Below are 27,273 nucleotides of genomic sequence, written 5' to 3'. Positions count from 1 at the left end.
GATATTGATTTTGCTGATATGATTTAATTCTGAAATTATATAGAAAATATATAAAGATGTGTAATATAGCCCCAAATATCTGGTATTCTGGAATATTCAATTATCCTAAACTCTTCCTAATCAATAAAATTTTGAACACTTGAAATTTCTATTCTATTCTCACTTAGAATTAATTACTGATAGGTTTTAAGATCTCACCCAGTTCAGTTGAGGGAGATGAATGACAAAAAGTGCTATATCTTCTTCATCTTATAATTGTCCCCAATCTGTTACTTTACATAGGTTCACATTTGTAAAATACACTTCCTCCCTCATGGATACTAACAGATTCCTTCTTTCTTAGGATTTTAGTAGATTTGAAATAATCAAATAATTGTGCTTTTTTTTTAAATATTTTGTCTTAGTTGTAGTTGGACACAATACCTTGACTTTATTTATTTTTATGTGGTACTGAGGATCGAACCCAGTGCCCCGCAAATGCTAGGCGAGTGTTCTTCTGCTGAGCCACAACCGCACCCCCAATAATTGTTCTTAATAAAAGATCATTACTGGGCTGGGATTGTGGCTCAGCGGTAGAGTGCTCGCCTAGCACATGTGAGGCCCTGGGTTCGATCCTCAGCAAAAAAAATAGATAGATAGATAGATAGATACATACATACATACATATCTAACTACAACTAAAAAATAAATATTTTTTAAAAAATCATTCCTAACTGATGGGTGCTAACGAGAGAAAATAGATCATATTATTAAGATGGTTATTGATGTTAATGTGTAAATTGACAATCAATTTTGATTCATTTGATAGTTATTTAAGGTAGTTATGATTATTTTTCATTTCTACTTTCTAGGTATGTGAAAGCAAGAACAGAACTAACGTGGGATTATGGTTATGAAGCTGGGACTATGCCTGACAAAGAAATACTCTGTCAATGTGGGGTTAATAAGTGTAGGAAAAAAATATTATAAATATGTAACTAATGCCTGTTCATGAAGTTAGATAAGGCTCAAATTGGAGCCATGCAAAAGAATCCTCAGTCATCAGTGGAATTAATGTAGGTTGCTGTACACCAAGGTAATTCTCATTTTTTCTTTTTTCAGGATTCATATTGTATTTCTATTTTATTTGATTAAATTCCAGACTCAAAATAAGAACATTTTCATATGCACAGGCTATCCTTGTTTTTACTGCTGTTCAACTTTACTTGAGTACAATGGAAATGTATATTTTATATGAAATATCACTGTATAATTTATAACTTATTTACAAATTGTATATTAAGAAAAAAATAGAATTCAGTAGTTTCTAAGTTACTTTTTTAATCACTATTATTTAGTTTATACCTGCAAGGACCAAATTTCACATTTACTTACAAAATTAATGTTTAATTCCTGGCACATCATTATAGGCTACAAGGTGGGCAACAGAACCTGAGGGATACGTGAGAACTAATTTTATACATAGTACTCCCAATGTGTGCAGTTTTTGTTTTTTACCCCTAGTGCTAGGCCTCATGCCTGCTAGGCCAGTGCTGCACCACTGACACACACACACCCCAATTCTCCCAAGTATTTTAATACTTGTTAAGAGAAACTATATCTGGCTCCGTGAAACTGTCCCATCAATCATTTGGGGAGGAGAGACTCTTCAGTAAGTTAAGTTTCTGACAAACTCTTCGGTGTTTTTGTTTTTTGGGTTTTTTTAGTGTGGTACTGGGGATTGGACCCAGGGCCTTGTGCATGAGAGGCAAGCACTATACCAGCTGAGCTATATCCCCAGCCCTTGACAAATTCTTTGATTCAACTCTTTGAGATTAATCCTCTTTTCCAGTTTCCCTTCACTCCTTCAATGCAGACAAGATAAGAGGGAATAGAAACTTAGAGAAAATTGAATATTTTGTTCTAAAGAGAATAAAACTATAAGTAAAAGAAACCTTGAAACTAGAAGGAATTATCCTGGGCAAAATTTCACATCAAAAATATAACAAAACAACAATTTTGAGCTTCAGAGTCTAAAACAGCCTCTTGGTATATCCTGGGCATGGCTGGTTGTTTTTGTAGAAAAAAGGGGAAGTTAACTACTTTGCTGTAGGCTAACCCTGATCATCTAGTGGAAAAGGGGACTGTGAAGCTCCAAGAATCAAAATTAATTTTATCCCTTACAGAAAAAGTACATTTAGCTCCTAGGAACTTCTAGGAACTTCCAGGTGGTACTATTAATTTGAAAAGGAGTAATTAAATGGAGACCAAGGCAGGAGGAACACAAGTTCAAGGCTAGACTAAGCAACTGGGTAAGACTCTGTCGGAAATGAAAAAGGATTGAGATGTAGCTCAATGGTAAAGCTCCCCTGGGTTCAGTCCTCATTATGGGAAATAGGAAGGGATTTCTTTTTTGAGGGGTTTATGTCTTTTTGTTGTTGTTACTTGATTTGGGGTTTAGTTTGATTACCTTTCAAACAAATCTATTTTAAGTTGGGACCCAGTTTCTTAAAAATATTGAACCAGATGAAAATTGAACTTGGGAAACCAAGAACTAGGAAAAGTAGCCAAAAAATTAAAACCCAATTGTCTATAGACAGATGAGTCAAGTTGAGAAATCTGTGTATTTACAATAAAGATGCAGGAATTTTAGGCAGTATGCTAAAATAAAGTGAGAAGTTTAGTCAAATATTTTTGTGCAGGAAATATTATAGATCAGCCAGTATTTCCTTAAGATCTGCTTTAGGAGTCCATCTAACATTCATAAACCTGAAATATTCTATCAGTTTTATCCTCTTTGAGAAGTTTCTCCAGAAATTGTGATCTGCTTCATTCTCAATTATTTTACAGCTAGCATCTCACTTCAGTACCCTAGAGATTTGCTTTGTCTCTCATGTCAGATCTGTTTCTAGTTTCCCTTTCCTTAGTCTACTCTTTTATGTTGGTGAAGCATAGCCTCCAATAGCTTGTTATTTTTATTTTTTGGACTCGGGATTGAACCCAGGTACACTTTACCACTGAACTATATCACCAGCCCTTTTTATTTTTTATTTTTGAAAAAGGTTTCACTAAGTTGCCCAGGCTGGCCCCAAACTTGCAGTCCTCCTGCCTCAACCTCCTAGGTAGCTGGGATTATAGACACATGCCACTACACCTGACACCAGTAACTTTTGAAAAAGATAAGAAGTAAATGTTTTGAGACTCTGCACATTTGAAATGTCTTTATTTTACTTTCTTGATTGCTATTTTCGGCAGGGTATAGAATTTTTACCTCTCTTGAAGTTATAGGATTAATTTTGTCCCAGTGTTTGTCTCTGGTCAGAGTCCATTTTCATCCTTCTACTGGTGTTTGATGAGATCTTTTCATCTTAAAACCTTGTTTTTCAGTACAGAAACCATTTCTTGAAGGCTTTCTCATCTCTTTTTGGAATTCCTGTTACCAAAATGTTAGATCTCCAGTATTGGTTCTCTGGTTTTCTTTCTACTGTTCTCTTAATTTCCAGCTCTGTCTTCCTGCTTTACCTTCTAGGAACTTTACTTAACTTACTCTTCAGTACCCTAGAAGATACTGAAGAGTACTTTTGATTTTTATGGTCTCATTTTTAATTTGTAAGAATTCTCTTTTTTTCTTTTAATATTCTTTATAACATCCTGTATTGGCCCATTTGCAGTATATTTCTGTGTGTGTGCATATGCATACATATACATGCATTCATATGTCTTATTTTTTTCCTACATATTCTCTGTCCTCTCAGCTTTGTTTATTTTCCTTGTATGTTTGTTTTGTCCCTTAACATTATAGGGCTTTCTTCAGAATTAAGAGAACATTGCAGTCTGAAAGAGAGAAAAGGTTCCTGGATTGCTTTACCATGCCTCAGCTGTTTTGCTGAGAAATCCTGTGGGCTCAAGGGTTTTCTTTTCTGCCTGGCAAGGCATACTTTTCTATCCTCCTGTGGGAAAAGCAAAAAAAAAAAAAAAAAATCATGTGCCTAGGGTCTGCTCATTTCCCATTTGCAACACCTCTGCCCCCAACCCCCAAGACATTCTTCTATAATACATTCATACTTGTCAAGACTGTCCAAATTACATTTTTTGTTACCCCAATTTTGCATTTGCAGCTTAGAAACCTTCACCAAGTTCAAGACCTGCAGAAGTTTTCCTTTAATTCTGCAGCAAATTAATTTTTATGCTTCTATTAATTTTAAGTTATAATTTAATATATGTATTTATCTTGTGTACACGTATATTTATTATATGCACTGAAAACCTCGTCTTGTGTGGTGCTCTGTATCCAGTGGGTGCTAAATAAAGGCTTGCTCCTGGCAACTGGATTTAGGGTCGGTTAATTCTGCGTTGGTTTAAGATAGGGCTATTTAGGCCAAATGGTGGACGAGTTTCAGAAGAACCTCAGAACAGCTGAGCTGGGGCCGTGGGAGAGGGTAGGGGCACTGGCATATGTAGTCGTTTCTGGGGTTTTGTTGTTATTGTTGTAGTTTAACCTACCAAAATAACCATTAGACCTGGAAAACTGCGAGAAACCCCCCTCCCCATGCCAACCTGGGTCTTCGGCTCGAGCTTTCCCTGCGGCGGCTCCGGGGAGTTAAGGAAGCGACGGCGCCGCCAGGACTTCCGGGAGCGCGCCCACGGGCCACCGCCGACAGGCTGCCGAGACCCGCAGTCTGCGGCCATGGCCCACGCATCCCCGCCCCGGGCCGAGTCCGTGCGCCCGGCCGGCGACCCCGAGCTGCAGGACGTGCTGCCCTTCCCCACTGGTGAGTACCGTGCGGGCGGCCGGGCCGGGGCTGCCTGGCAGCCGCGCGGGGACCCGAGTCCCTCCTCGGCCTGCTCAGGGACCCACAGGACTAACTTGCCCTGCACTCGCGCTCGCTTGCACAGCGGGTCCAGGGAGAAGGGGAGGGCGGCGTGCGGCCACTTGCAGTGGCTTTGATTCTCCTTCTGGCCTGCTGACATTTCACTGGGGAGCAGTGGACCAGGTGCTCCTGGCTGTGCTTCACTGACTGCAAGCGACCGAAACTCAGGGAAACTGAAACTCCCAAGTGAGATTCCACCCTGCCGCAGGAGAGCTGCCCTGCTGCGGGGAAGCTGGAGTAAACAGGCCGCAGGGAAGGCACGCTACCAGCAGCTGAGTCTCAGGAAGCGGCTGGGAAAGACCTCATAGAGGACATGACTGGACACCATTTCCTTTGCTCCACTCCTCCTGGGCCCTCAGCTTGAATGAGTGTTCTGAGTGGGCCTCTTCCCTTCAACACCTGTAGCGCTCCTGCGATTTGCCAGGCTCAGGGCTAGTCATAAGGATATAAAGACGAGCCAGGCAGTCCCTACTCCAGAGGATGTTAAGAGGCAACTTTAGTTAGAAGTAGTCAGCACCACAGAGGCACAAATGAGGGGCCCCTAATTTCTCCTGATGTCCAAGGAAAGCTTTTTAGAGAAGGGGACGCCTGGTCTTAACTTTCTAAAGGATAAGAATCAGCCATAAGTGGAAAAGGCAAATGCAGGCAGAGAGGAGGACACAAGAGCATCAAACCATAAAACAAATGGCAACCATAAGCCAACCAGTTGACTGTTTCATTCAACTAATACGTGTGTATATGGACTGCAAAATGAGAAGACAGAGAGATGATGTTCTTTCCTGATATCTTCCCCAAACTCCAGGATTTTAAACCAATTTCCATGTCTGCAGTGATCTCAAACTGACTACATCCTTAAGAGAATTTGTCTTCCCTACATTGCAAACTTGTTCAGCCCCCAGATTTCCCCATCCCATTCATCCAGTTGCTCAGGTCAGAAACCTTAGTGGTATCCTTAACACTTTTCCTTTTTCCCCATACCCCATCCAACACATCAGTTAGGCCAATTACTTCTATCTTCAAAATCTGTTTCATGCCTGACTACTTCTTAAACACTTCCATTACTCCATCCACGCCCAGGCTGCCGTTGTCTCCTGTCTGGACTACTGGGCTCCTGTTTTCTCTTCTAGCCTTTCATACAAGCAGGCCTAGAGCAAGGCACTTTACCTGTTCTAGTTGTCTCCCATTACAGCTCACCCCACGTTCTTTTCTGATTTGACTTTACCCATCTTGATGACTGCCACCCCCTGCTGCCTTGTGTGTCCAGTAAGCTATCAAATCTGCTTCAGTATCCTTATATTTGCTGTTCCCTCAGTAAGGAAAATTTATCCACATATTGTCCCATTTTCATTTTCCCACCACACTTAAATGTCTGCCTATTCCCTGAACCTTGCCTGCCCATCTTGTCTAAAATGCACTCTTTGACTACTGGTTACCTCTTCCTACTCTTTCTCTATGGACTTACCACTATCTGGAGGGGGAAATTTTACTTAATGTCTTTCTTTGCCACTGGAATTTAAGTTCCGAGAATGTTGATACACTTAATCTTTTCTATATTCTTAGTGCCTAGAACTATTTGCTTTGTAGTATAGGGCATAGTAGGTCCTCATCAAATATTTGTCAAAAGAATGAAAGGGCTTGTTTATAACACTAAGGAATTTGGCTTCTGCTTTGTTGATGATGAGAATATGTGTGCAGATAGACACTTTATTTTTTATAGAGCTGGGGATCAAACCCAGAGCCTCATACATGCTAGGCAAGTGCTACACCCTCAATCTCAGATTATACATTTTATATAAATCACTCTGGCAGTAACAGGAGGATTGGAGCACAGTCGTGACAGAGAAAGCAGAGGCAAGGACATGAGCTTATCAGAATGGACTCAGAAAACAGCAGGCAAGGTACATCTTCCACACTTGCACCAGAACAGCACACACATGAGTGTGCACACAAGTCATGGGAATTTAAGTGTTAGTCAAGACTTGCTGACTGCAGATAGTACAAACACAGTGTAATTTAAGCAGAAAAAAAAAACAAAAAACTGTTTAGTAAGAAGCTGTTCTGGGCTGCCCCTTCTGCTGAGCATCCTGAAAGTCACTGAGATGGCCTGGTGATAAATCAGGATTTGCAGTTAGTTACAAGTCAAGAAATCAACCACAATGACTTCAGCAGGAAGCATAGACAGCCTCAAACCCCCAGAACACAGATGCTGTAGCATTTTTCAGAAAGGGCCCCAAACTAGGGCAACAATATAACCATATAACAATATATCCTACTAGAAGAGGGTTTTAAATGAATGTTAAAGGTTAGTGGATCTCATTCCATCTGTTTCCTTTATTCTTAAGTGGCAGAATGTGTTCCTTGGCCACCTACCTGGCTACACCCAGATTCTGCCTGGTGGTGGATTGCCCTTGTCTGATGGGCTTAAGACCAGCTCTAGGTAGAGGAGCATTGGGGAGGATAGGCCTATAGAAGTTGAAGCCTTAGCAAGCTGTTCCCAGGTATGGTGGGCCTGCAGGTTGCTGGAGAGTCTGGAGCATTGCTGTGATTTGGGTTTCTTATAATTTTTCTGCAGCTTCATTCTACAGACCCTTTCTTACCGATCAGTTCCATACTTGAGAATTCTGAAATCCTATAATCTTGTCAGGTCAATCTGTTGAGTCCACAGGCTTGCTAAACCTGCTAGGATGACTCTGGGGGGCTCTGCTGATCTTCACTGTTCTTAGCCTCAGCTACTAATGGAGACCAATGGGCTGGTCCTTAAAAACCTAAACACCCATGACACACCTACAGGTATCCAATCTATCTGAATCTACATAGTTCCTGAGTTCAGATGGCTAAGGGACCAAGTTGTCTAAATGTACTTGGTCCAGAAGTTCCAAATAATGTATATAGAGAGTTAAGATAGTGAAGGATTGCCTGCCTATGTAAGAGCCCCCAAAGTGACAGACTCCCCCAATTACATCCTTCCTCCAGTCTAGAAGAATAGATGAACTAGAAGAGCTAAAATCTTTTAGGAAATGTGATATTGGGGTGGTTGAGCAGAAAAATGCCACTGTGAGAGCCCATGAGTCTTATCTTGAGTTTATTCATTGGTGCTGCAGACACACTCCAGGTCAGTTCATAGCAGTGTGGTGACCACCTCTGTATTCTCACATGCCAGGGTCCTAGGAGCCCAAATACTTAGGAGTGCAGATCAGATGGGGCACAGAGCCCCCAGAGTGAGTGCTGGAGGCCCTGCTTGGGTATCAGCCCATGCAGCACACCTGTCTGCAGGTGACCTTCAGCTGTACACAGAAAAGAGGACCTTTAATTAAAGTGTCCAACTCTTATACAATAAGGAGTAGGTGCATATTCTGTCAGACACTGTTTTTTTTAATATATGTATATTAGATGTCTCTTGTAGATGGACACCATACCTTTATTTTATTTATTTTTAAGTAGTGCTGAGGATCGAACCCAGTGCCTCATACGTGTTAGGCAAGCACTCTACCACTGAGCTCCAGCCTCAGCTTCTGTTAGTTTCTGACTGTGACAAAATATCCAAGAAAAACAAAGGAGGAAGGATTTATTTTGGCTCATGGTTTCAGAGAGTTTCAATCCATGGTGAGCTGGCTCCTTTGTTTTAGGCTTGAGGCAAGGCAGTAATATCATGCTGGAAGGGTCCAACTAAGGAAAGCTTCTCAGCTCATGGCAGGCAGACAGGAAGAGGAGAGAGCAAGTGCACAAGAAATGGACCTGGGACAAGATGTACCCTTCTAGGGCATACCCCCAGTGGCCTACTTCCTCCAACCAGGCCCCATCTCCTATAGTGAGATGTGAAAATACAGAGGTGGTCACCACACTGCTATGAACTGACCTGGAGTGTGTCTGCAGCACCAATGATTAAACTCAAGGTAAGACGGGCTCTCACAGTGGCTTTTTTCTGCTCAATTACCCCTATATCACATGTCCTCACCTTCCAATAATCCATTCAGTTATGAACCCATCAATGAATTAATCCATTGATTAAATCAGAGCCATTATGTCCCAACTACTTCCCAGAAGTCTCACCCCTGAACCTTGCTGAATTGGGGACCAAGCCTTCACCACAGAAGCCTTTGGGAGACATTCTAGATCCAAACTATAACAGAGTGTCACATATTATTGTGGGAAACATGATAGTCTAGGGAATTTTAGCACTAATAATGTAACTGCCTGACACTGTCTTTTTGAAGCCTGTGCTTTGTAAGGTTTTTGGTTTTGGTTTCAGTTTTGGGTTCTTTTGGCAGGGAGGGACTAGTGTTAGGGATTGAACTGGGGATGCTGTACCACTGAGCTATATTACCAGCCTTTTTTCTTTTCATTTTGAGACAGAATCTCATTAAGTTGCCCAGGCTGACCTTGAACTTTGTGTTCCTCCTGCCTCATCCTCCTGAGTTGCTGGGATTACATGCATGCCCCACTGCACTCATCTTAAAAGCAGTTTTCTACTGTAGAAAAAACAAAGGAATAAGAGGATGAGAATTTTCAAGGAGCAAGACAAAGTCTCATGCTTGTGGCCAAAATAATAGCAAATTAACAAATTAGAGAAACTTGCCTTTTAACTGACTCTAGTCGGAATCTTCCCAACAACTGGCTCTTTGCTTCCTCTCTCTGCCTCTTCCCTTCTCTTCCCAGCTTTTTTCCCCTTAGTTGTTTTTCCTTTCCTCTCCTAAAAAAAACAACAAAACTGATTCCTTCCTTTATGTCTCTTTCCTGACTAATCATAATGTTGAGTTAAAGCACGCAAAGTTACATAACTCATTTGCTTTTTTAATTCTCCCAGAATTTGTTTTTGAATGTAGTATGACATAGAGGTATGATTTGTGTTTTGTTATGGATAGTTAACCAGAGCACTGTTTCCTGAATACATCCTTGTTGTTGATTTGTAATGACAGTCATTATTATTGAGAGCTTGCTATGGGCAAGGCAATGTTTTGAGAACTTTGCTTCTGCTTAATTTCATGGTTGCGTTTCTCGAATGAAGATTTTCCTCATTTTTAGACATTTTAAATGAATTATTTTTTTTTCTTTAACCCATTTAAATATATATAAAATAAGTTGGGGCTGGGGCTAGGGCTGGGGCTTAGTGGTAGAGCGCTCGCCTAGCACGTGGGAGACACTGGGTTCAATCCTCAGCACCACATAAAAATAAATAAAATAAAGGTATTGTGTCCAACTACAACTAAAAAAATTTTTTTTAAAAAAAATAAGTTACTTTTCCCTTTGGGTCCCCAATTTTTTGTCTCTGGGGGAGTTGAGACTATAAAAATAAGGACCTGGCCTTCTACTTTAAGACTGGAGGAGGATGTGTCCAGATGACGAAATTCTACTTTTCCATTTCTCACCAGGGATGTTACTTATAGGTATCTTTCAGGTTGCAGAAAAGATGGAAAAAAGGACATGTGCACTCTGCCCCAAAGATCTCGAGTATAGTGTCCTGTACTTTGCACAATCAGAGAATATAGCTGCTCATGAATGTTGTTTGGTAAGTTACTTGAAAACTTACGTGAAACTACATGAGTCGTTTTAGGACTGGACATACCAGAATAGATAAATGGTGCTTTGAATACAAGGACTAAGGAGAGTTGGCCATTGGGCTTTTAAGTGAAGATTGTGGCACATAGTTTTCTAACTTTAAAGGGTTTCAGATCTTATTATCTTATGATTACATTTAATTTTATTTATTTATAACTTGTCAAACACATGAAGAGAACTATGATGAAGCAGCTTCTTCAAAGGTAGTCTAATGAAGCCGGGCACAGTGATGCATGCCTATAAGGCCATCAATTTGGGAAGCTGAGGCAGGAGAATCTCAAGTTTGAGGCTAGCCTGGGCAGTGTAGTGGGAGGAGACCCTGTCGCAAAATGAAAATTTTAAAAAGGGGCTGGAGGTGCTAATGCACTCCTGGGTTCAATCCCCAGTAAAACACACACACACACACACACACACACACAAAAAAAAAAAACTTAATGAAAGATTTCAACTATAACAGACATCTGTAGACCTTCCACCCAGATATAATTTTGTTTTAGATTTATCCATGGTGCTAAACATAGTTGTAAGTCTTTCATTTTAATTAGTGTTTCATTGCGTGACCACTGTTCACCTGTGAATGGGCATTTAGATTTTGCCGGTTTTCTTTCTATGACTAACAATTATCTAGGTCTCCTCATACATGTGAGAATTCTCTGTCTAGGGAATATAGCTAAGAGTGGAGTTGCTGGGGAACAGAGAAGTGGTGTTTTCACTTCACTAAATTTACCAAATTACTCTCCAAAGACATTGTAGCAAATTTGACTTCCACTATTGTTTCAGAGCATTTTTCTCTTCATCCTTACCAGTACTTCATATTATGAGGTTATCATTTTTCCCCCCCTCAATTCACATGAAATGGTATCTTTTTTAAAAAAATTTTTTTAGTTATAGATGGACACAATACTTTCATCTTATTTGTTTTTTTTTGTTGTTGTTGTTGTTTTGTTTTTTTTTAATGTGATATCGGGGATCGAACCCAGTGCCTCATGCATGCTAGGCAAGCACTTGACCACTGAGCCACAACCCCGGCCCAAAATAGTATCTCTCTTGCACTCCCTCATTCCTGGGGATTGCATTATCAATTCTCCTGCTTATGGTCCATTGTATTTTCTATATCTGTGCATTGGGTGTTGGTAGGCTTTATGTTTTATCTTTGAGATGTTGTTTTTGCTTATATGTATTCATTAAAAATAGTAAAGCTTTATTATTTGTTATTTAATTATATTTATGGCATTTTCTGTCAGAAGTTCATAATTCAGTTAAAGTCATAATTATTTTCCTTTATAGAATTGGTGAGATTTTTTTTAACCAAAGAAATTGTTTTCTGCTAAGATCCTTTTATCCCCATGAGTTTTAAAATCTTGCTTTTCTTATTAGTTTCTTAATTTTACTGGAATATTATTATTACATAAAGTAGAAATTAATTTTATTTTTCCATATAATTGACAATTTTTCTTTCCAGTCTGTCTGTTTTGTGGTTCTGGGGATTGAACCCATTATGATAAGTAAGCACTCCACCACCAAGTTACACCAGCTGTCATACCACCATTCATTATTCACATCAGCTGTCATACCATCATTCATGAATAATGTATATCTTCTATTTTTTATTTTAAGTAAAAACAACATCTCAAAGTAATGATAACTGTTGTTTAGTATGTGTGTGGTAATGTTTTGGGAGCTTTACCTACATTAAAATGTTAATCCTCACTGCAACCATTACTCTCCCTAAGCTAAAGGTGAAACATCTGAGGCACTGAGAGATTGTCACTTTCCCAAGGTCCCACAACTGTAAATGACAGCCAAAATTCTCAGGAGTCTAATTCTAGAACTTTTACGCTTACCCAGGATGCTGGCAGTATCAAATCTCATTTGCAAGGATCTGTTTCTGGTGCTATTGCTGAGCTGATGCAACAGAGTTTTAATTATTATGGCTTTATCATGAGTCTTGGCTCTTACCTGGGCACAGTAGTGCATGCCTACGATCCCAGCTATTTGCGAGACTGAGACAGGAAGATAATAAGTTTGAGGCCAACCTGGGCAACTTAGTGATAACTTGTCTCAAAATTAAAAGGACTAAGGATCTAGTTCATTGAAGGCTATGGGTTCAATCCCTAGTACCTCAAAGAAAAATAAAATAAGCCTTGGCTCTTATTTTGGTGCTTTGAACTTTGAGATTTTTTTTTTTTTTCAGATTTCACAAAGATTCCCATTGGAATTTTGATTAGAGTTGTATTTAATTTATAGATGAATTTGGGTAAAATTAGATCCTTCATAATATGAATCTTTCTATCCATTAATAGGATCTCTCTCAGGCTTGGGTTGTAACTCAGTGGCAGAGTACTTGCCTAGCATGTGTGAGGCACTAGGTTCAATTCTCAGCACCACATCTAAATAAATAAATTAAAGATCCATCAACAACTAAAAAAAAGTATTTAAAAAAAAATAGGGTCTGTCTCTTCAATTTAGGCCTTTTATGCGTTTCAAAATTGTTCAGTAATTTTTGAAGTTTGTCATGGTGGCACATGTCCATAGTCCTGTCTCAAAAACAAAAACCGTATAGTATTTCATCTAATTACAAAGCATTATTTTAGATGCTGTATTCAATCTAGAGATGATTTCAAGTATATGGGAGGATATACATAAGTCATATGCAAATATTGCACCATTTTATATAAGAGACTTTGCACTGGAAGATTTTGGTATCTAAATGAGGGTAAGTCCTGGAATTATTCCCTAGAGGATATTGAGGGATGACTGTATTTTTTCCTTTTTATATTTTCATAGTATTTCATTGTATCAATATGTCCCAATTTGTTATCTGTTCATCTGTTGATAGACATGTATTATTTCCAGTTTGAGACTATTATGATAATACGTCTTCATGTGGAAATAATGCTTTTATTTCTTTTAACTAAATATCTAGCAGTAGAATTGCTGTGTCATAAAATAAGTGTGCTTTTGACTTTAAAAGTTATTGTTTTAGAGCCAGGCAAGGTGGTGTATGCTTGTCCCAGCTACTCGGGAGATTGAGGCAAGAGCATTGCTTCAGACCACAAGTTTGAGAAGAGCTTGGGCAACATAGGGAGACCCGGGCTGGGGCTGGGGCTCAGCGGTAGAGTGCTTGCCTAGCATACATGAGGCGCTGGGTTTGATCCCCAGCACCACATAAAAATAAAAAATAAAGATATTGTGTCCACCTATGACTAAAAAATAAATATATTAAAAAAAGAAAAGAAAAACATAGGAAGACCCTGTCTCAAAAAGAATAGAAAAGGAAAATTGAGGGCTAGGAATAGATAGCTCAGTGGTAGAATACTTGCTTACAGTACAAAAGGCCCTGAGTTTGGTAACAAAAAAAGTTATCATTTTACACATCTACCAACAATGTCTATGAGTTTCATTTGTTCCACATCTCCATCCATAGTTGGTCTTGTTTTTTTTTTTTTTTGTACTGAGGATTTAACTCAGGTACTTTACCACTGAGCCACATCCCCAGCCCTTTATAATTTTTATTTAGTTTTTAGATGTTTTTATTTGTTCTTTTAAATTATACATGACAGTAGAATGTATTTTGAAATATCCTTTTTTATTTTTTATTTTGAGACAGGGTCTCACTAAGTTGCTGAAGCTGGCTTTGAACTTGTGATCCTCCTGTGTCAGCCTCCCAAGCCACTGGGATTTACTGGCATGTGCCACTGGCAACACTTGATATTATCAGTTTTTTAAAATTGGGGCCAGTCTGTTGGGCATAGAGTGATATCTTGTGGTTTTAATTTGCCTGAGAGCTAATGATATTGGGCATCTTTTCATGTGCTTAATTCACTATTCACTGAATCTTCTATGAAGTATCTGTTCAAATCCTGCCCCTTTTTTGGTGGTGCTGGGGATAGAGCCCAGCAACTAGGGCCTTGTACATGTTAAACAAGTGTTCTACCACTGAGTGACAGCCCCATCCTTGCCCATTGTTAATTTGTTAAAACTCAATAATGAGTTTTAAGTTTTTTCTTTATGCGTGTACGTTGTCAGCTAGATGTATTATAGCCAGGTATGGTGTGGTGGTGGATTATGCCTATAATCCCAGCAATTTGGGAAGCTGAGCCAGGAGGATCACAGGTTCAAGGCCAGCCTCAACAATTTAGCAACGCTCTCAGCAACTTGGTGAGACCCTGTCTGAAAATAAAAAATAAGGGCTGTAAGTGCTTAGTTGTAAAGTGCCCCTGAGTTAAGTTCCCAGTACCAACAACAAAACAAAGGTGTATTGTAAATACATCTCAGTCTCTGGCTTGCCTTTTTATTTTCTCAGCAATATTTTTCAAAGAGCAAGAAGTTTTTGATTAAGTCCAATTTATTAAATTTTCTTTATGGCTTCTGCTTTTTGTAAGAAATCTTTGCCTATGCCAGTGTCACAAAAATTTTTCTCTTTATGTTTTTTATGCCCTTTGTTATTTGAATATATATGACATATTGATCTTCAATTGAGAAAGCAGGTTGGACTCTTTTAATTCAAGTGACCCACAGAAATTTGAGCCAGCCTAAACATGAAAACATTTGTAACGAGATTACAGGGCATTTCAAGGCTCCTGAAGGCCAAGATGCAGACAGGTCGAAGAAGTAAGAGCTGGGAAGCCATTAGGAGTATCCTTTCTCATGTCCTTGTTTCTGCTTTTATTTCTCTGCATACTGAATCGTGTTGCTTTCACTATTGCTCAGAGCCTATTCCACACTCCAAGGATAGAGAATCTGGTCCAACTTGGCATCAGGGCCCACCCAGGTCCAATTAGCCAGTGGGAGTCAGAGTTACGTAATATAAAACTTGCCTGGGGTGCAGGATCACACCCAGAGAAGCAGGGTGGCTTGTGGTCTGCTTATAACCCCGAAAACTGGTCACTATTCTACCCTCTAATCCATCTTCCACTCCTGGTGAGTGTTTCTTAGTACCATTTTCTGGTCTGTAGCTTTCAATACTACTTTATGTATACTCGGTTTTTTTTTTTTTGTTTTCCTATCTGCAGCTGTATTCTTCAGCCCTTGTGGAATGTGAGGATCATGATCCACATAATTGTGATAGAAATTTTGATGTGGAATCAGTAAAGAAAGAAATCCAGAGAGGAAGAAAGTTGGTAAGTAGAAATGATTTTATTATTCACACAGGATGACCATACTCTTGGGGTTGCATGCAAAACAAAGTAATTTAATTGATAACCAGAGATAGATAAGCATTTTAGAGAGCTGAAGAAGTTTAATGTTTTTTTTAATATTTTTTCTTTTGTTACACAATGACTTTATTTTGTTTGTTTTTTTGTAGTTGTAGATGGACAGAATGCCTTTATTTTATTTATTTTTATGTAGTTCTAAGGATCGAACCCAGTGCCTCACATGTGCCAGGCAAATGTTCCTCCACTGAGCTACACCCCAGCCCCAGCCCCAGCCCCAGTGACTTTATTTTATTTATTTATTTTTCTGTGGTGCTGAGGATTGAATCCAGTACCTCATACGTATTAGGTGAGCACTCTATCACTGAGCCACAACCCCAGCCCAGAAGATTAGTATTTTAAAATAAACTACCAGGCTGCATTAGTAAAGTAGATATGAATTAGAATGCTTTTGGCTGTAAGTAGAAGAAACCCTGGTTCAGACTGGCTTTAACAAGGAGGATGCTTAACCAGAGAAAATACCAACCTTAGTACATCAATGATGTCATCAGGGGCCCATTTTCTTCCCCCTGCCTTCCTGGTCCCCAGCATAAACTTGTCCCTTTCTGGCTGTAGGGTGGCTGCATATAGTACCTGGAGCATCATACTTTTTTGTTCATATCCAGCAAAAGAGAAAGCTCATCCCCACACATGGAATAAGAAGCCTCTGGAATTCTAATTTGATCTTAAACTGTCTTTCTGCATCAGTTGCCAGGGGCAGCCATAACTTATCAGAATCTACCCTTGGAGCCAAAGTCATCAGGGGGCTATCTGGGAAGGACAGAATGCTGAGGGGTTCTCCTCCTGGGTCCATTAGGCCCACAGACTTCCTGTGAAAGGCACTCACAGCTTAGCAAGCAAGATAGTAAGTATGAGTGCCTCACTTCCTTCCACAATCATAGTAAGATTAATGATAAAAACCAACATTTATTCTTTGTAAAATGTCAACATCAGCAGCATCCTGCAGTAAGCGTTACATACATTGTTCGTTGAAAACTCCCAGCTACAGACCTAATGATGCCCATTTTGTAAACAGAAGAAATGGAAAGTCCACAGTGAAGAGAGTACAGTCTAGATGGAATTTGACAAATTATGCTTTCTCAGCTTACATAACACTAGCAGATCCTAAAACAAGGCATAAAAACAGAGTGTATGGATCCTGCCCTGGGTGTTTATAGGAGATTGGATACTGGTATATAATTCATGTTGATAAAGTGATAGGGAGGCCACTGGAGTCCATTCAAGGACTTTGGGCATGATAAATTGAGTGAGCAGATATTCCTCTAATTAGAAAGTAACTGAAAGATTATTTTTGTGCTCTTTGTTAGTGGATTTCAGTGGAGTCAATTGGGTAGAGTTAAGGAAACCCACCATTAGATTCTAGAGATTGTCTACATATGAAGGAAGAACCCAGGCTGAAGAATGAGGGCAGCTGACTAAAGGCGTAATATGCAGGAGGAGGTGGGTATACCTGGGGGGTTTTGCAGACTTTGGGATGCAAGTGGAGGATAAAGGAGAGAGGAGTGCAGTCACCTGAGGTCAAGGTTGGGCAGCATCAGTACAGAGTAAGTGCCTTGACAGGGTAGAATCCTCCCTGCAGCTGGCCTTCTGGACCCCCGTCCTAGTGTGTGGTGGAGGGGTAAAAAGAAAGATGGGCAGGGAATTCCAAAAGAGGGAACAGGATGTACCGAAGTGTGGAAGGCAGTTTGCAAAACTATAAGCGTGTGATTCCCATGGTATTTATTCTCTTTACTAAACCCCTGGATTTCTATAAAGTGTGCCATAAGTCATAAAATTGTTCCCTTGTTAAATAAAATAATGAATCTATACTGAGTTTTCACCATAGTAAGTAATGCTGCAACAAACATCTTTGCATATATATCCTTGTGTGCTTGCTTGAGCATATCTGTAGTGCAGACTCCTAGAAATGACATTGCTGAGTCAGAATTTCCTGTAAAAATGTTGAACTGTGGGCTGGGGCTCAGTGGCAGAGCGCTTGCCTCACACATGTGAGGCACAGGATTCAATCTCCAGCACCACATAAAAATGAATATACAAATTAAAGATATTGTGTCCATGTATAACTTAAAAAAAAAAAAAAAGAACTGTGCTGACAAACCGTCCCTTGGGAAAGGTTGTACTGATTTATACTTCTTTGTATAGAGGATGAAAGAAGGCCTCTTATTCCATGTGTGGGGATGACCTTTCTCTTGCTGGATATGAACTGACAAAATGGTCAAAGAAAGTTTGACAAAAATGAGTGTCACTATTCTTGTTTATTTTTGCCAAGTATAGAAAACTTCATTTCACAGCTCTCTGGTTACTGGAGAGGTTGAACATTATTTCTCTTTGGGCCTCTGCCACCCGTCTCATTACTCTCCCCTGACAGTTCTTCCTTTTGCAATCTGTGGCCACACCTCATCACCATGGCCCACCTCTGCAGTGTCTTCCAGACCCCAAACACCCTCTCCCACCACCCCCCTGCACCACTTCCTTGTTCACCTGGCAAAGTCCCATCCTTGGGTAAACCTGTCTGTTGTCTGCATAAACCTAGTAGCACCAGCACTTGAGCAGTTGAAGAGATGGAGAAAACCCACAAATATAGTGACTGACTTAGATTCATGGCTGCAAATATCAGAAGGTTCCTCATCACTTCGCTTGTATGTTTGCTTCACCCTCCACCCTATACATTTCCTGTTTCACATCCTGTCATCTCTCTTTAAAACGTCTCCTTGCTCCAACCTCCCAACCCCAAGTTGACGATTACCCTTATTTAACCTCTCAGCTGTATTCACCCAGTTGTCCACACCCTGTGTCTTGAAGTACCCTCTTTTTTTTTTTTTGGTGGGGTGTGGGGGGCAGGAATCGAACCGGGAATTGAACCCAGGGGCACTTAACCACTGAGCCACATGCCCAGCCCTTTTTATTTTTTATTTTGAGACAGAATCTCAGTAAGTTGCCTAGGGCCTTGCTAAGTTGCTGAGGCTGGCCTAGAACTTGTGATCCTTCTGCTTCAGCCTCCTGAATGCTGGGATTACAGGCATGCACCATTGCACCTGGCTCTTTTGCCTTTCTGAACACACACACACACACACACATACACACACAAGGTGTCTTCTACTTTTCAGGCTACTTCTTCCCCCATGCCCTGGCTGTGTATCTCCAGCCCTGTCCCCTCATTAGAATTCCAGTCTACTAACCTGACACATCTCCATAGATAACAAAAGCATCTTATATTAAGTTTGATAACACAATCCACCCCATCCAAATCTATTCCTTCTTCACCCCAATAAGTAGCACCGCGATTCATCCATTACCCAAAGCAGAAGTCTAAGAATGATCTCTCCCTCATCACATCCCTGCACAACATCAAGCCCATTAGCATTAGCAATCCTCCTAGACATACTGCACTGTCTACCCACTTCTGTCTTGGCATCATTAATCCACTGAAATCACTGGTCTAGCTCTCTCAAAGGTGGCTGAAGATTGCCGATACCCTGATTTCTTCCTGCCATCCTACTCGGCTCATTCTCCATACAGCAGATTGATCTCTTAAAAATATTGGTCAGTTTATGTTCCCCTTAAACAAAGATAAAATTACTTTGCTGTACTCTGGCTTGTAAGCCCTCCATGACCCTGCCCTTATGAGACTCTCCCCCCACTCACCTGCTGTAACAAGAGGCCTTCCTCTTTTTGCCTTTCTGGTGAGCTTGCCCATTAGGAGGCTCATTCTTGCCACAAGGATGAAGTGCCTCTGCTTAGACTATCTTTCTCCCTGCTTTCTTGCAGGCCAGGAGCTCTTATTATTCCAACCTTCTCTATCACCACCTTAGGTGATACTTTACTGACCACCCAATCTGAAGTAGGGACCCAATGACACTGTCATTTGTCTTATTTTAGTTAGATACAATGCATAAACCCTTCTGTGAGGTGTTTTTATATTTTTGTTTGGGGGTTTTTGCAGTGCCATGGATCTAACCCTTTCACATGCTAGACAGGCACTGTAGCACTCTACCACTGAGCTACATCCCCATTCCACCATGAGATGTTTTTAAATTTGCTTTATTTAATCATTGTACCCCCTCCTCACTAGAATATACACTTCATGGGGACAGTACCTTCTAGTTAATCCACTGTCTTACCCCTTATCCTTCAACAATGTCTGCCACATCAGAGCTACAATAAATACTGTACATCTGTAAAGACTTTAAGCAAATAAATGTTTATTGCCATTTGTATTTCTTTTGGAATTTGCCTGTTACCATTTTCCTGTGGATTATCTTAACCCTGTATCTAATATTGTTCGAACATTTTTTTGTTGTTGGGGTTTTTTTTTTTTGGTACTAAGGATTAAAACCAGGGTGCTCTACCACTGCTCCACATCCCCAGCCCTTTTTATTTTTTGAGTAGGGACTTGCTAGTTACTTAGGGCCTTGCTAAATTGCTGGGGTCAGCTTTGAACTTTGAATTCTCCTGCCTGAGGCTCCCGAGCCACTGGGATTACAGGTGTGAACCACCGCATCTGGCTGCAAACATTTTTCTTTCCATCTTTTTCCTTGTCTTAAATTTTTCAAATAGTATATGTCACCATAAATATGAAAGTTTAAATTTTTTATATAGTCAGATCTGTCTTTTTCGTTGTGGCTTCTGGGTTTTCTACCTTCCTTAGACAGCCTTCCTTTACCACACACCATCCTTTTTTTCTTTCCCCTTTATTTCCTAATTTGCTTTCATAGTTAGAGTTTTAATCCATTTAAAATTTATTTGGGAGGGTTTTTGGTCCCCCCAATTAAATTTTCATTCTTTTATGGTCTGACTTGGAATCCCACCTTTTATCTTAATCTTATTTCTCACCTACATTTGAACTGTCTTTATTTACACGTTTGCTTGTGCTGATGTTGGGGAATGGTGTGAGCCATCTGTTTTGCAAGATGGTCTTACTGGGCCACCAGTCATTCAGCCAGAAGATGATCCTAATCAGCCTTTGTCATAGCTGGATTCCCTAAACCACTCAGGTTTCTGGGGCCACACAGTGTCTGCCTAACCATCTCTACACCACCTTCAATAAAACACCAGATCGAGAAATAAAAGCAAGGGATCAGATAAGCTAAACTAAGAAAAACATGGCTCAATTGGGGTTTTTGGTTTGTTTTTTGGGGGGAATCTCTACTACATAGATTCCAAAGAAGTTTCCTTTATTTTATCTCACGTTATCCTCAATAGCAACCCTATAGACAGTTAATGTTACCCCAGAAAGGAATCTAAGAGAAGTGACTAGCTGTTATTGAACATGGATCCTCTTGCCTCAGCCTCATGACTACCTGGGATTCCAGGCAGGCCGCCAGGAGCTGCTCTTGTCTCAGGTTCCTATACCCTTCAGACCAGTAGCTTCCTCGAGCTGGATAAGTTTGCCAACTCTGATTTTTTAAAATCTCTTTTAAAAAGGCATTGATTTTTAAAACAAAAAGCATTTTCTGCTTTTAATGGGATCATTATGGAACAGTCCAGGCCAAGCATTCACTAGTTGAGGTTTTGCTGAAATTTTCAAGTGAGCAGCCAAATGTAAATCGTATCTAATGTTTGTAAGAAGGATGAAACTTTACCAATGATGTCCAGGATAAAAATATAGGACTGCTGGCTTAAATAACATCTAATGATATTTTTAAATTTTAACAAAGATTATGAAAAACTGGATCTTATTTAGTAAAACCTATTCTTCTGTAGAAATGCACATTGTGTCATGAAAGAGGAGCCACCGTGGGATGTGACTTAAAAACTTGTGCCAAGAACTACCACTTTTTCTGTGCCAGAAAGGACAACGCATTTCCACAGGCTGATGGAGCTCGAGGGATTTATAAGTATTTAACACAACAGTTTTAAACCTACGTTTGGGGGATTGGGATAGGAATAGGAAAATTAAGACAGAGACTTTAAAAGCTAAATTTATGTAACTGACTTTCAAATGACAAGACAGGGGGATACCCAGTGGGGAACCAAACTTTATAACACCTTTTCTCAGTATCACAGAAAAACAATACAAGGTTTAGTTTTGCTTTTATAAGTTTCCCTGCATCCTGTCCTTCCTGGTAAAAAGCATCATTTGTGATAGTGATATGAGTGGCCTAAAGGGAAGCAGGAAATAGGGACCAGTTCAAAGCTGTTCTTTTCTGACACAGGAAGTAGTTTTTTACTTATATAGCCACAGGCTCATCAATTGATGTCTCCAGTCTTGTATGTGGAATAAATGTAATTTCCACTGTTATACCAGTAAATAGCTACCTGTCCTGAGTAATAGGATTGGTGTTATGAGAGCATTTTTTAAAAGTTTTTGTAAGATTTGTTCATAAAGTGATTTTTTTTAAAAATGCTACTCAGATCTGAGTAGGATCCCCTTACCTAAGTGTCCCAGGCACTTTTATTAACTTATTTAATAACCACTTTTTGCCACACAAACCCAAAGTGCTATACTAATGTTATGTCAGTCAGTCCAGGGAGGTAGCCACTATTATCCCTATTTACAGATAAAGCACGGGGCCACTTAGGAACTTTCCTTGGATCACACAGTTGATAAGTGGCAGAGCTGGGTGTCAGGGATCCTGAGTTCCTTGCTCTCTACCACACCAGTTCATCTTCAGATTTAGAGGCCATATCTTCTAAAACAATGTGGGTAAGCCTGCCATTAAAAGAAGTTTCCAAAATAATTTTAAATGAGTCTGAGCAAGTTACATTTGTCGCTTGAGACATTAGGACTGTACTTTTTATTTTTTTAGTTGTAGATGGATACAATATCTTATTAATTTATGTGATGCTAGGGATTAAACCCAGTGCCCCACGCATGAGAGGCAAGCGCTCTACCACTAAGCCACAGCCCCTGTACTTTTTTTTTTTTTTAAGGTTTTTTTTTTTTTTTTAGTTGTAGATGGACACAATACCTTTATTTATTTTTATGTGGTGTTGAGGATCGAACCCAGTGCCTCACACATGCTAGGCAAGCGCTGAACCACTGAGCCACAGCCCCAGACATTTTTTTAATATATATTTTTTATTTAGAGACAGAGTCTCACTGAGTTGCCAGATGCCTCATTAAATTGCTCAGGCTGGCTTTGAACTCACAATCCTCCTGAGCCACTGGGTAACAGGCATGCGCTACAGCTCAGCTCAACTTTGTACTTTTTTTTTTAAATATTCAATTTGCTAAGAAACTCATAGGTTGTGCTCAGATTTCACTTTTTTTTTTTAACCTTTACAAAGGGCCCGTTTTATATAACTTTTTTACAAAGACTTTGAACATAAGATCAAAATAAAAGCAATTGAAGTCATGACTCTCTTAAAAAGTTGGGGAAAACATACTGATCTTATATTAGAGCTAATGAATTAAGTCAATGAAAAATGTGCTTGGAAGAAACTTGAGTACTTGGGAAATGAAAGTTCTCAGAGATTACCAGAACCTAAAGCAGGGAAGTGAGGGGCTAGCTGGGGTATTGCTGGGAAGGTGGCATAGAGGAGGTGGGACCTGGTGGAAGATGGGAGGAAGCACGGCATCCTGACCATCAGCCTCAATAGGAAAAGAAGGGAGAAGTAGCTGCAACTTAGACAGAAGAAATGCAGGAAGAAAACAGGATCTGCACAGTTCTCACTTCATCTCTAGTAGGGTAGATATAAGATCTGGAAATCTGCCATTAATTTTTCATAAATTAATGTGTGCACTTTTGTGCTATTGTTGAAAATCAAGCTTTGTGTAGTCTTGTGGAAATTTTCATGTCTTAGAAGATTTTGGATCTTTAGGTATCTTTGTATAGTCAAATGCCCCTAACCACTAGTATGAACCAGTACTGTTCGAAGACTTCAACTACTCCTTCAGAGAACATAACCTTTTTAAGATTCAGAGGGCAGAGAAGATATCTAACAGACTCATCCGCACTTGATGTGGGTTAATTTTACACTGGTTTAGCATTTCTCTTTAAAAGTTAACACTGAAGGGGCTCAGAGGTAGAGCACTTGCCTAGCATACTTAAGGCACTGGGTTCAATCCTCAGTACCACATAAAAATAAGATACTGTGTCCATGTATAACTAGAAAATAAATATTTTAAAAAGTTAATACTTAAAGAGTAGCAGTTATGAAAAATTAGTACCTTTTAAAATCACAAGGAAATTGATATTGTATTTGAAAACTGTTTATTAAAAGATTTAATGATTCTTTGGAATTGCATATTTTCAGGGTGTTATGCCAACATCATGCTCCCAGATCACCAACCAATGCTCAGAGTGGTAAGTCTCTACAATCTCAGTATTGTGGGTTTAAAGAAAACCAAACATTTATGTAAGATATGGAATAGTCATTTACTTGCTTCACTGAATTAAAATACAAATTTTTGAGTCAAAATTGTACATACCTATAAAATTTGTCAGTTTCTCTGTGGACAATGTGATATGACATTGAATCTAGGCTTGCTCTACCACTGAACTACATCTCCGGCCTTTAAGACAGGGTCTTACTGAGTTGCTTAGGGCCTCACTAAGTTGTTGAAGCTAGCCTTGAACTTTGATCCTCCTCTCAGCCTTCCAACTCATTGGGGTTAAAGTGTGCCACCATGCCTAGCTTGACTAGTTTTTTTTTTAATGGTGAATTAGACCTATTCTGGCAGTTCTCACCATACTGATAAGACCAAACTAGACACCGTAAAAAGTTTTGGCTTTTGTGACTACTACTTTCCTGTAAGAATATTAGAATTTTCAGTAGGTAAAATTAGTAAGGTGTCATATACTCCCTGAATAAAAACTTCCCAAAAATGCATGGTTAGCATTTCATTTTAATTAAGGTAGAACAGATCCTGACTATCTGGAGTTATGGGACGTACATTCATTCATGAGTGCCTTCAGTGTACTTTCAGTACACCAGTGTTTTACCAGTACTAAATCCAGAAGGTTCGCCGTGACCCGGAGTCAGGACCTCTCTGGAAAAGACTTAGTTCTGTGTCGTGCCACTGCATTTTATGGGGGCAAAAGGTACTCTCTGAACAGTATCTCTACCCTTATTTTTCAGTCATTACCCTTTTAACTGAGGAAATGCCATAAAGAGATTGCTCTTAATCAGTGTTTACTGACAGAGAACAGTAAGTTTTAAAAAACATAATGTGGGGCTGGGGTTGTGGCTCAGTGGTAGAACGCTTGCCTCACCTGTGTGAGGCTCTGGGTTCGGTCCTCAGCACGGCATATAAATAAATTAATAAAATAAAGGCGTATCAACTAAAAAAAAAAGCAGATAATCTTGGGCTATTGGTGTAGGTCAGTGGTACAGTGTATGCTTGACATGTACAAGGCCTTGGGTTCCATACCTGGCACCACAAAAAAGAGGATGTAAATGAGTCCTTTCCTCAGAGGAAACACTTGTTCTTTTGAATTCTTCCAAAGAATGTTTGTGTAAACATACCACTAATATATATTGCTTTTTTCATTTGCTATACTTTCAAGATCCTTCTGCATAAGCTTATACACTTGTGCTTATGCACAGTACTCCATGAGACAGCCGTACAATAGAACTATTCTCTGCTTGATGGACATGTAGGTTATTTCCTACTACATTTAATAGTATTTAATATTTTCTACTACATTTAATACCATGGTTAACCTTGTTCCCCATACATCTTTGCCTCCACATAAACTACACTGTAAAGTAAAATTACTGATTCAAAGAATATTAAACAAACTCTGGATAACTTGTGGCTAATTATCTTCCATAGAGATTACATCTGTGGTACAGTTACCCAAATCACTGCAAATATTGTATATTAAACATCTTTATCAGTCTGATATGTGAAAACTTTTTACTTTGTATATCTTTTCACCATTTTTTTTTTTTTACTCAATACCTTTATTCCATTCACTTTTATATGGTGCTGAGGATCGAACCCAGGGCCCCAAGCATGCTAGGTGAGCGCTCTACCGCTGAGCCACTATCCCAGCCCCTCACCAGTTGTTTTCTATGACCTACTTTATTCACTTTTCTATTCAGTGATTCTGCTTCCTGAAGAGTTCTCCATATACCAGTTTTACTATCAATTATTTCCTTTTCATATTCACTAAGATGATTTTATATTTTAAAAATTAGCCCTTTAGGAGTTGGGGTTGTGGCTCAGAGGTAGAGTGCTCGCCTGGCAAGTGTGAGGCACCGGGTTCGATCCTCAGCACCACATAAAAATAAAGACATTGTGTCCACCTATAACTAAAAAATAAATATTAAAAAAAGCCCTTTATTCTGTGTGTTGAAAATGCTTAGTCTGTTTGCTGGATCTTTTGACTTTGTAACAACTTCTGGCTTTTCCGAATTTTATATGTAGTCAATCTTTTCCTTTATGTATTCCAACTTAAGTGATTTATATTTTTAGCTGATGGAGTAAAAAGAAAACGAGGAAGGAAGAAAAGACTCCCAACAGGCATTCATGTACCGGTAATTTAACTTAAATTTTCTTACAGCTTTAAATTTCTTTAAACAGTGTCCTTATTTAAACCATTCTGAATTTCAGGTGAAATGTACTTTCCAACTCACTGGAATAGACAGCAGCTTCCTTTGAGTTGTCTGACTAGATAAACCTGAGATTGCGCCTGAGGATTCCCTTTTGGGAAGAATCCCTTATTCAGGAAACTTTTAGATAATTCTTAATGATGAAATTAGTAAGGAGAAGCTGGAAGTTCTGAAGGAGACATTATTCCCACAGCTTCTGTAAAGCATCCCCTAACACCAAGTTAGAACATCTGACTATAGAGTGCTTAGGTCCTTACATGAGCTGAAGATATAGCTGAGCACTGGTACAGTCAATATTTCCCAGCTACATGATCCAATGTAACCTTGTTTGTAATTCTCATAATTTTCTAGACTATAAAGTATATGAAATACTTACAGGATTTTAACTAGTATTAACATCAGCTCATATAAGCCAAATTAATATGAGCCAGCAGCCTCTACTACTTGCTATTATTCAAGAGGTGTTTCTCAAGCTGGTGAGGTGGCTTGCCTGTAGTCCCAGCTACTCAGGAGGTTGAGACGGGAAAATTACTTGCACCCAGGAGCTCAAGGTCAGCTTGGGCAGCATAACTATCTCAAAAAACAAATGTTTCTCCCCCAGCCTCAGAAACTTAGCAAGACCCCATCGCAAAAAAATCAAAAAAGCTGGGGACAAGACTCAGTGGTTAAGGGTCCCTGGGTTTTAACACATTTCTCAAATACCTTGTTTTATAAGTAAAATATCTACATATGAAGGGCTGAGGTTGTGGCTCAGTGGTAGAGTGCTCACCTAACACATGTGAGGTACTGGATTCAATCCTCGGCACCATATAAAAAATAAAAAAGGTATTGTGTCCATCTACAACTAAAATAACTTAAAAAAAATCTACATAAGAATATAAGGCATGGTTTCCCATTAAAATGCATTTAATTATACACAGTGGATTGGCTTTTATATATTAAATGCCAACAGTACAATCTTGATTTTTCTCTCCCTTTAGCAACCCGAGACGACAACGTTCAATAGATTCATAAAACCAATGAAAGAAAAGAACAGCGGCTACCCAGGTTAGTGCTCAGCGACAGCTATAACACAGCCTCCAGTACTTGTAAAAATGTTGACTCTTCGGTATTTCAGCCGTTTAGTGCATTAGCACCCCACCATGTAA

General features: G+C 39.5%; 1 protein-coding gene across 3 annotated transcripts in view; it reads left to right on the top strand.

Moving 5' to 3' along the window:
* Setdb2 (SET domain bifurcated histone lysine methyltransferase 2) overlaps nucleotides 1-27,273 on the top strand; it is a 72,964-nt gene that overhangs the window by 38,991 nt on the left and 6,700 nt on the right. The window contains exons 14-20 of one of the 3 annotated variants that reach the window (XM_046453983.2): nucleotides 852-934; nucleotides 10,235-10,356; nucleotides 15,422-15,529; nucleotides 21,326-21,459; nucleotides 23,822-23,871; nucleotides 25,989-26,050; nucleotides 27,106-27,172. In XM_046453983.2, coding sequence (XP_046309939.1) covers nucleotides 852-934; nucleotides 10,235-10,356; nucleotides 15,422-15,529; nucleotides 21,326-21,459; nucleotides 23,822-23,871; nucleotides 25,989-26,050; nucleotides 27,106-27,172 — 626 coding nt within the window. Of the gene's footprint in view, nucleotides 1-851; nucleotides 935-1,101; nucleotides 4,311-4,601; nucleotides 4,752-10,234; nucleotides 10,357-15,421; nucleotides 15,530-21,325; nucleotides 21,460-23,821; nucleotides 23,872-25,988; nucleotides 26,051-27,105; nucleotides 27,173-27,273 lie in introns of those variants that run through there. The other 2 variants (XM_046453982.2, XM_046453980.2) reach the window with 2 other exon arrangements.

This window comes from Marmota monax, unplaced genomic scaffold, assembly GCF_021218885.2.
Source record: "Marmota monax isolate L192 unplaced genomic scaffold, Marmota_monax_Labrador192_F-V1.1 WCK01_AAM20220418_F8-fsc00011, whole genome shotgun sequence".
Classification (NCBI taxonomy): Eukaryota; Metazoa; Chordata; class Mammalia; order Rodentia; family Sciuridae; genus Marmota; species Marmota monax.
Note: the sequence above shows the minus strand (reverse complement) of the source record. Positions and strands in the feature narration are given on the sequence as shown.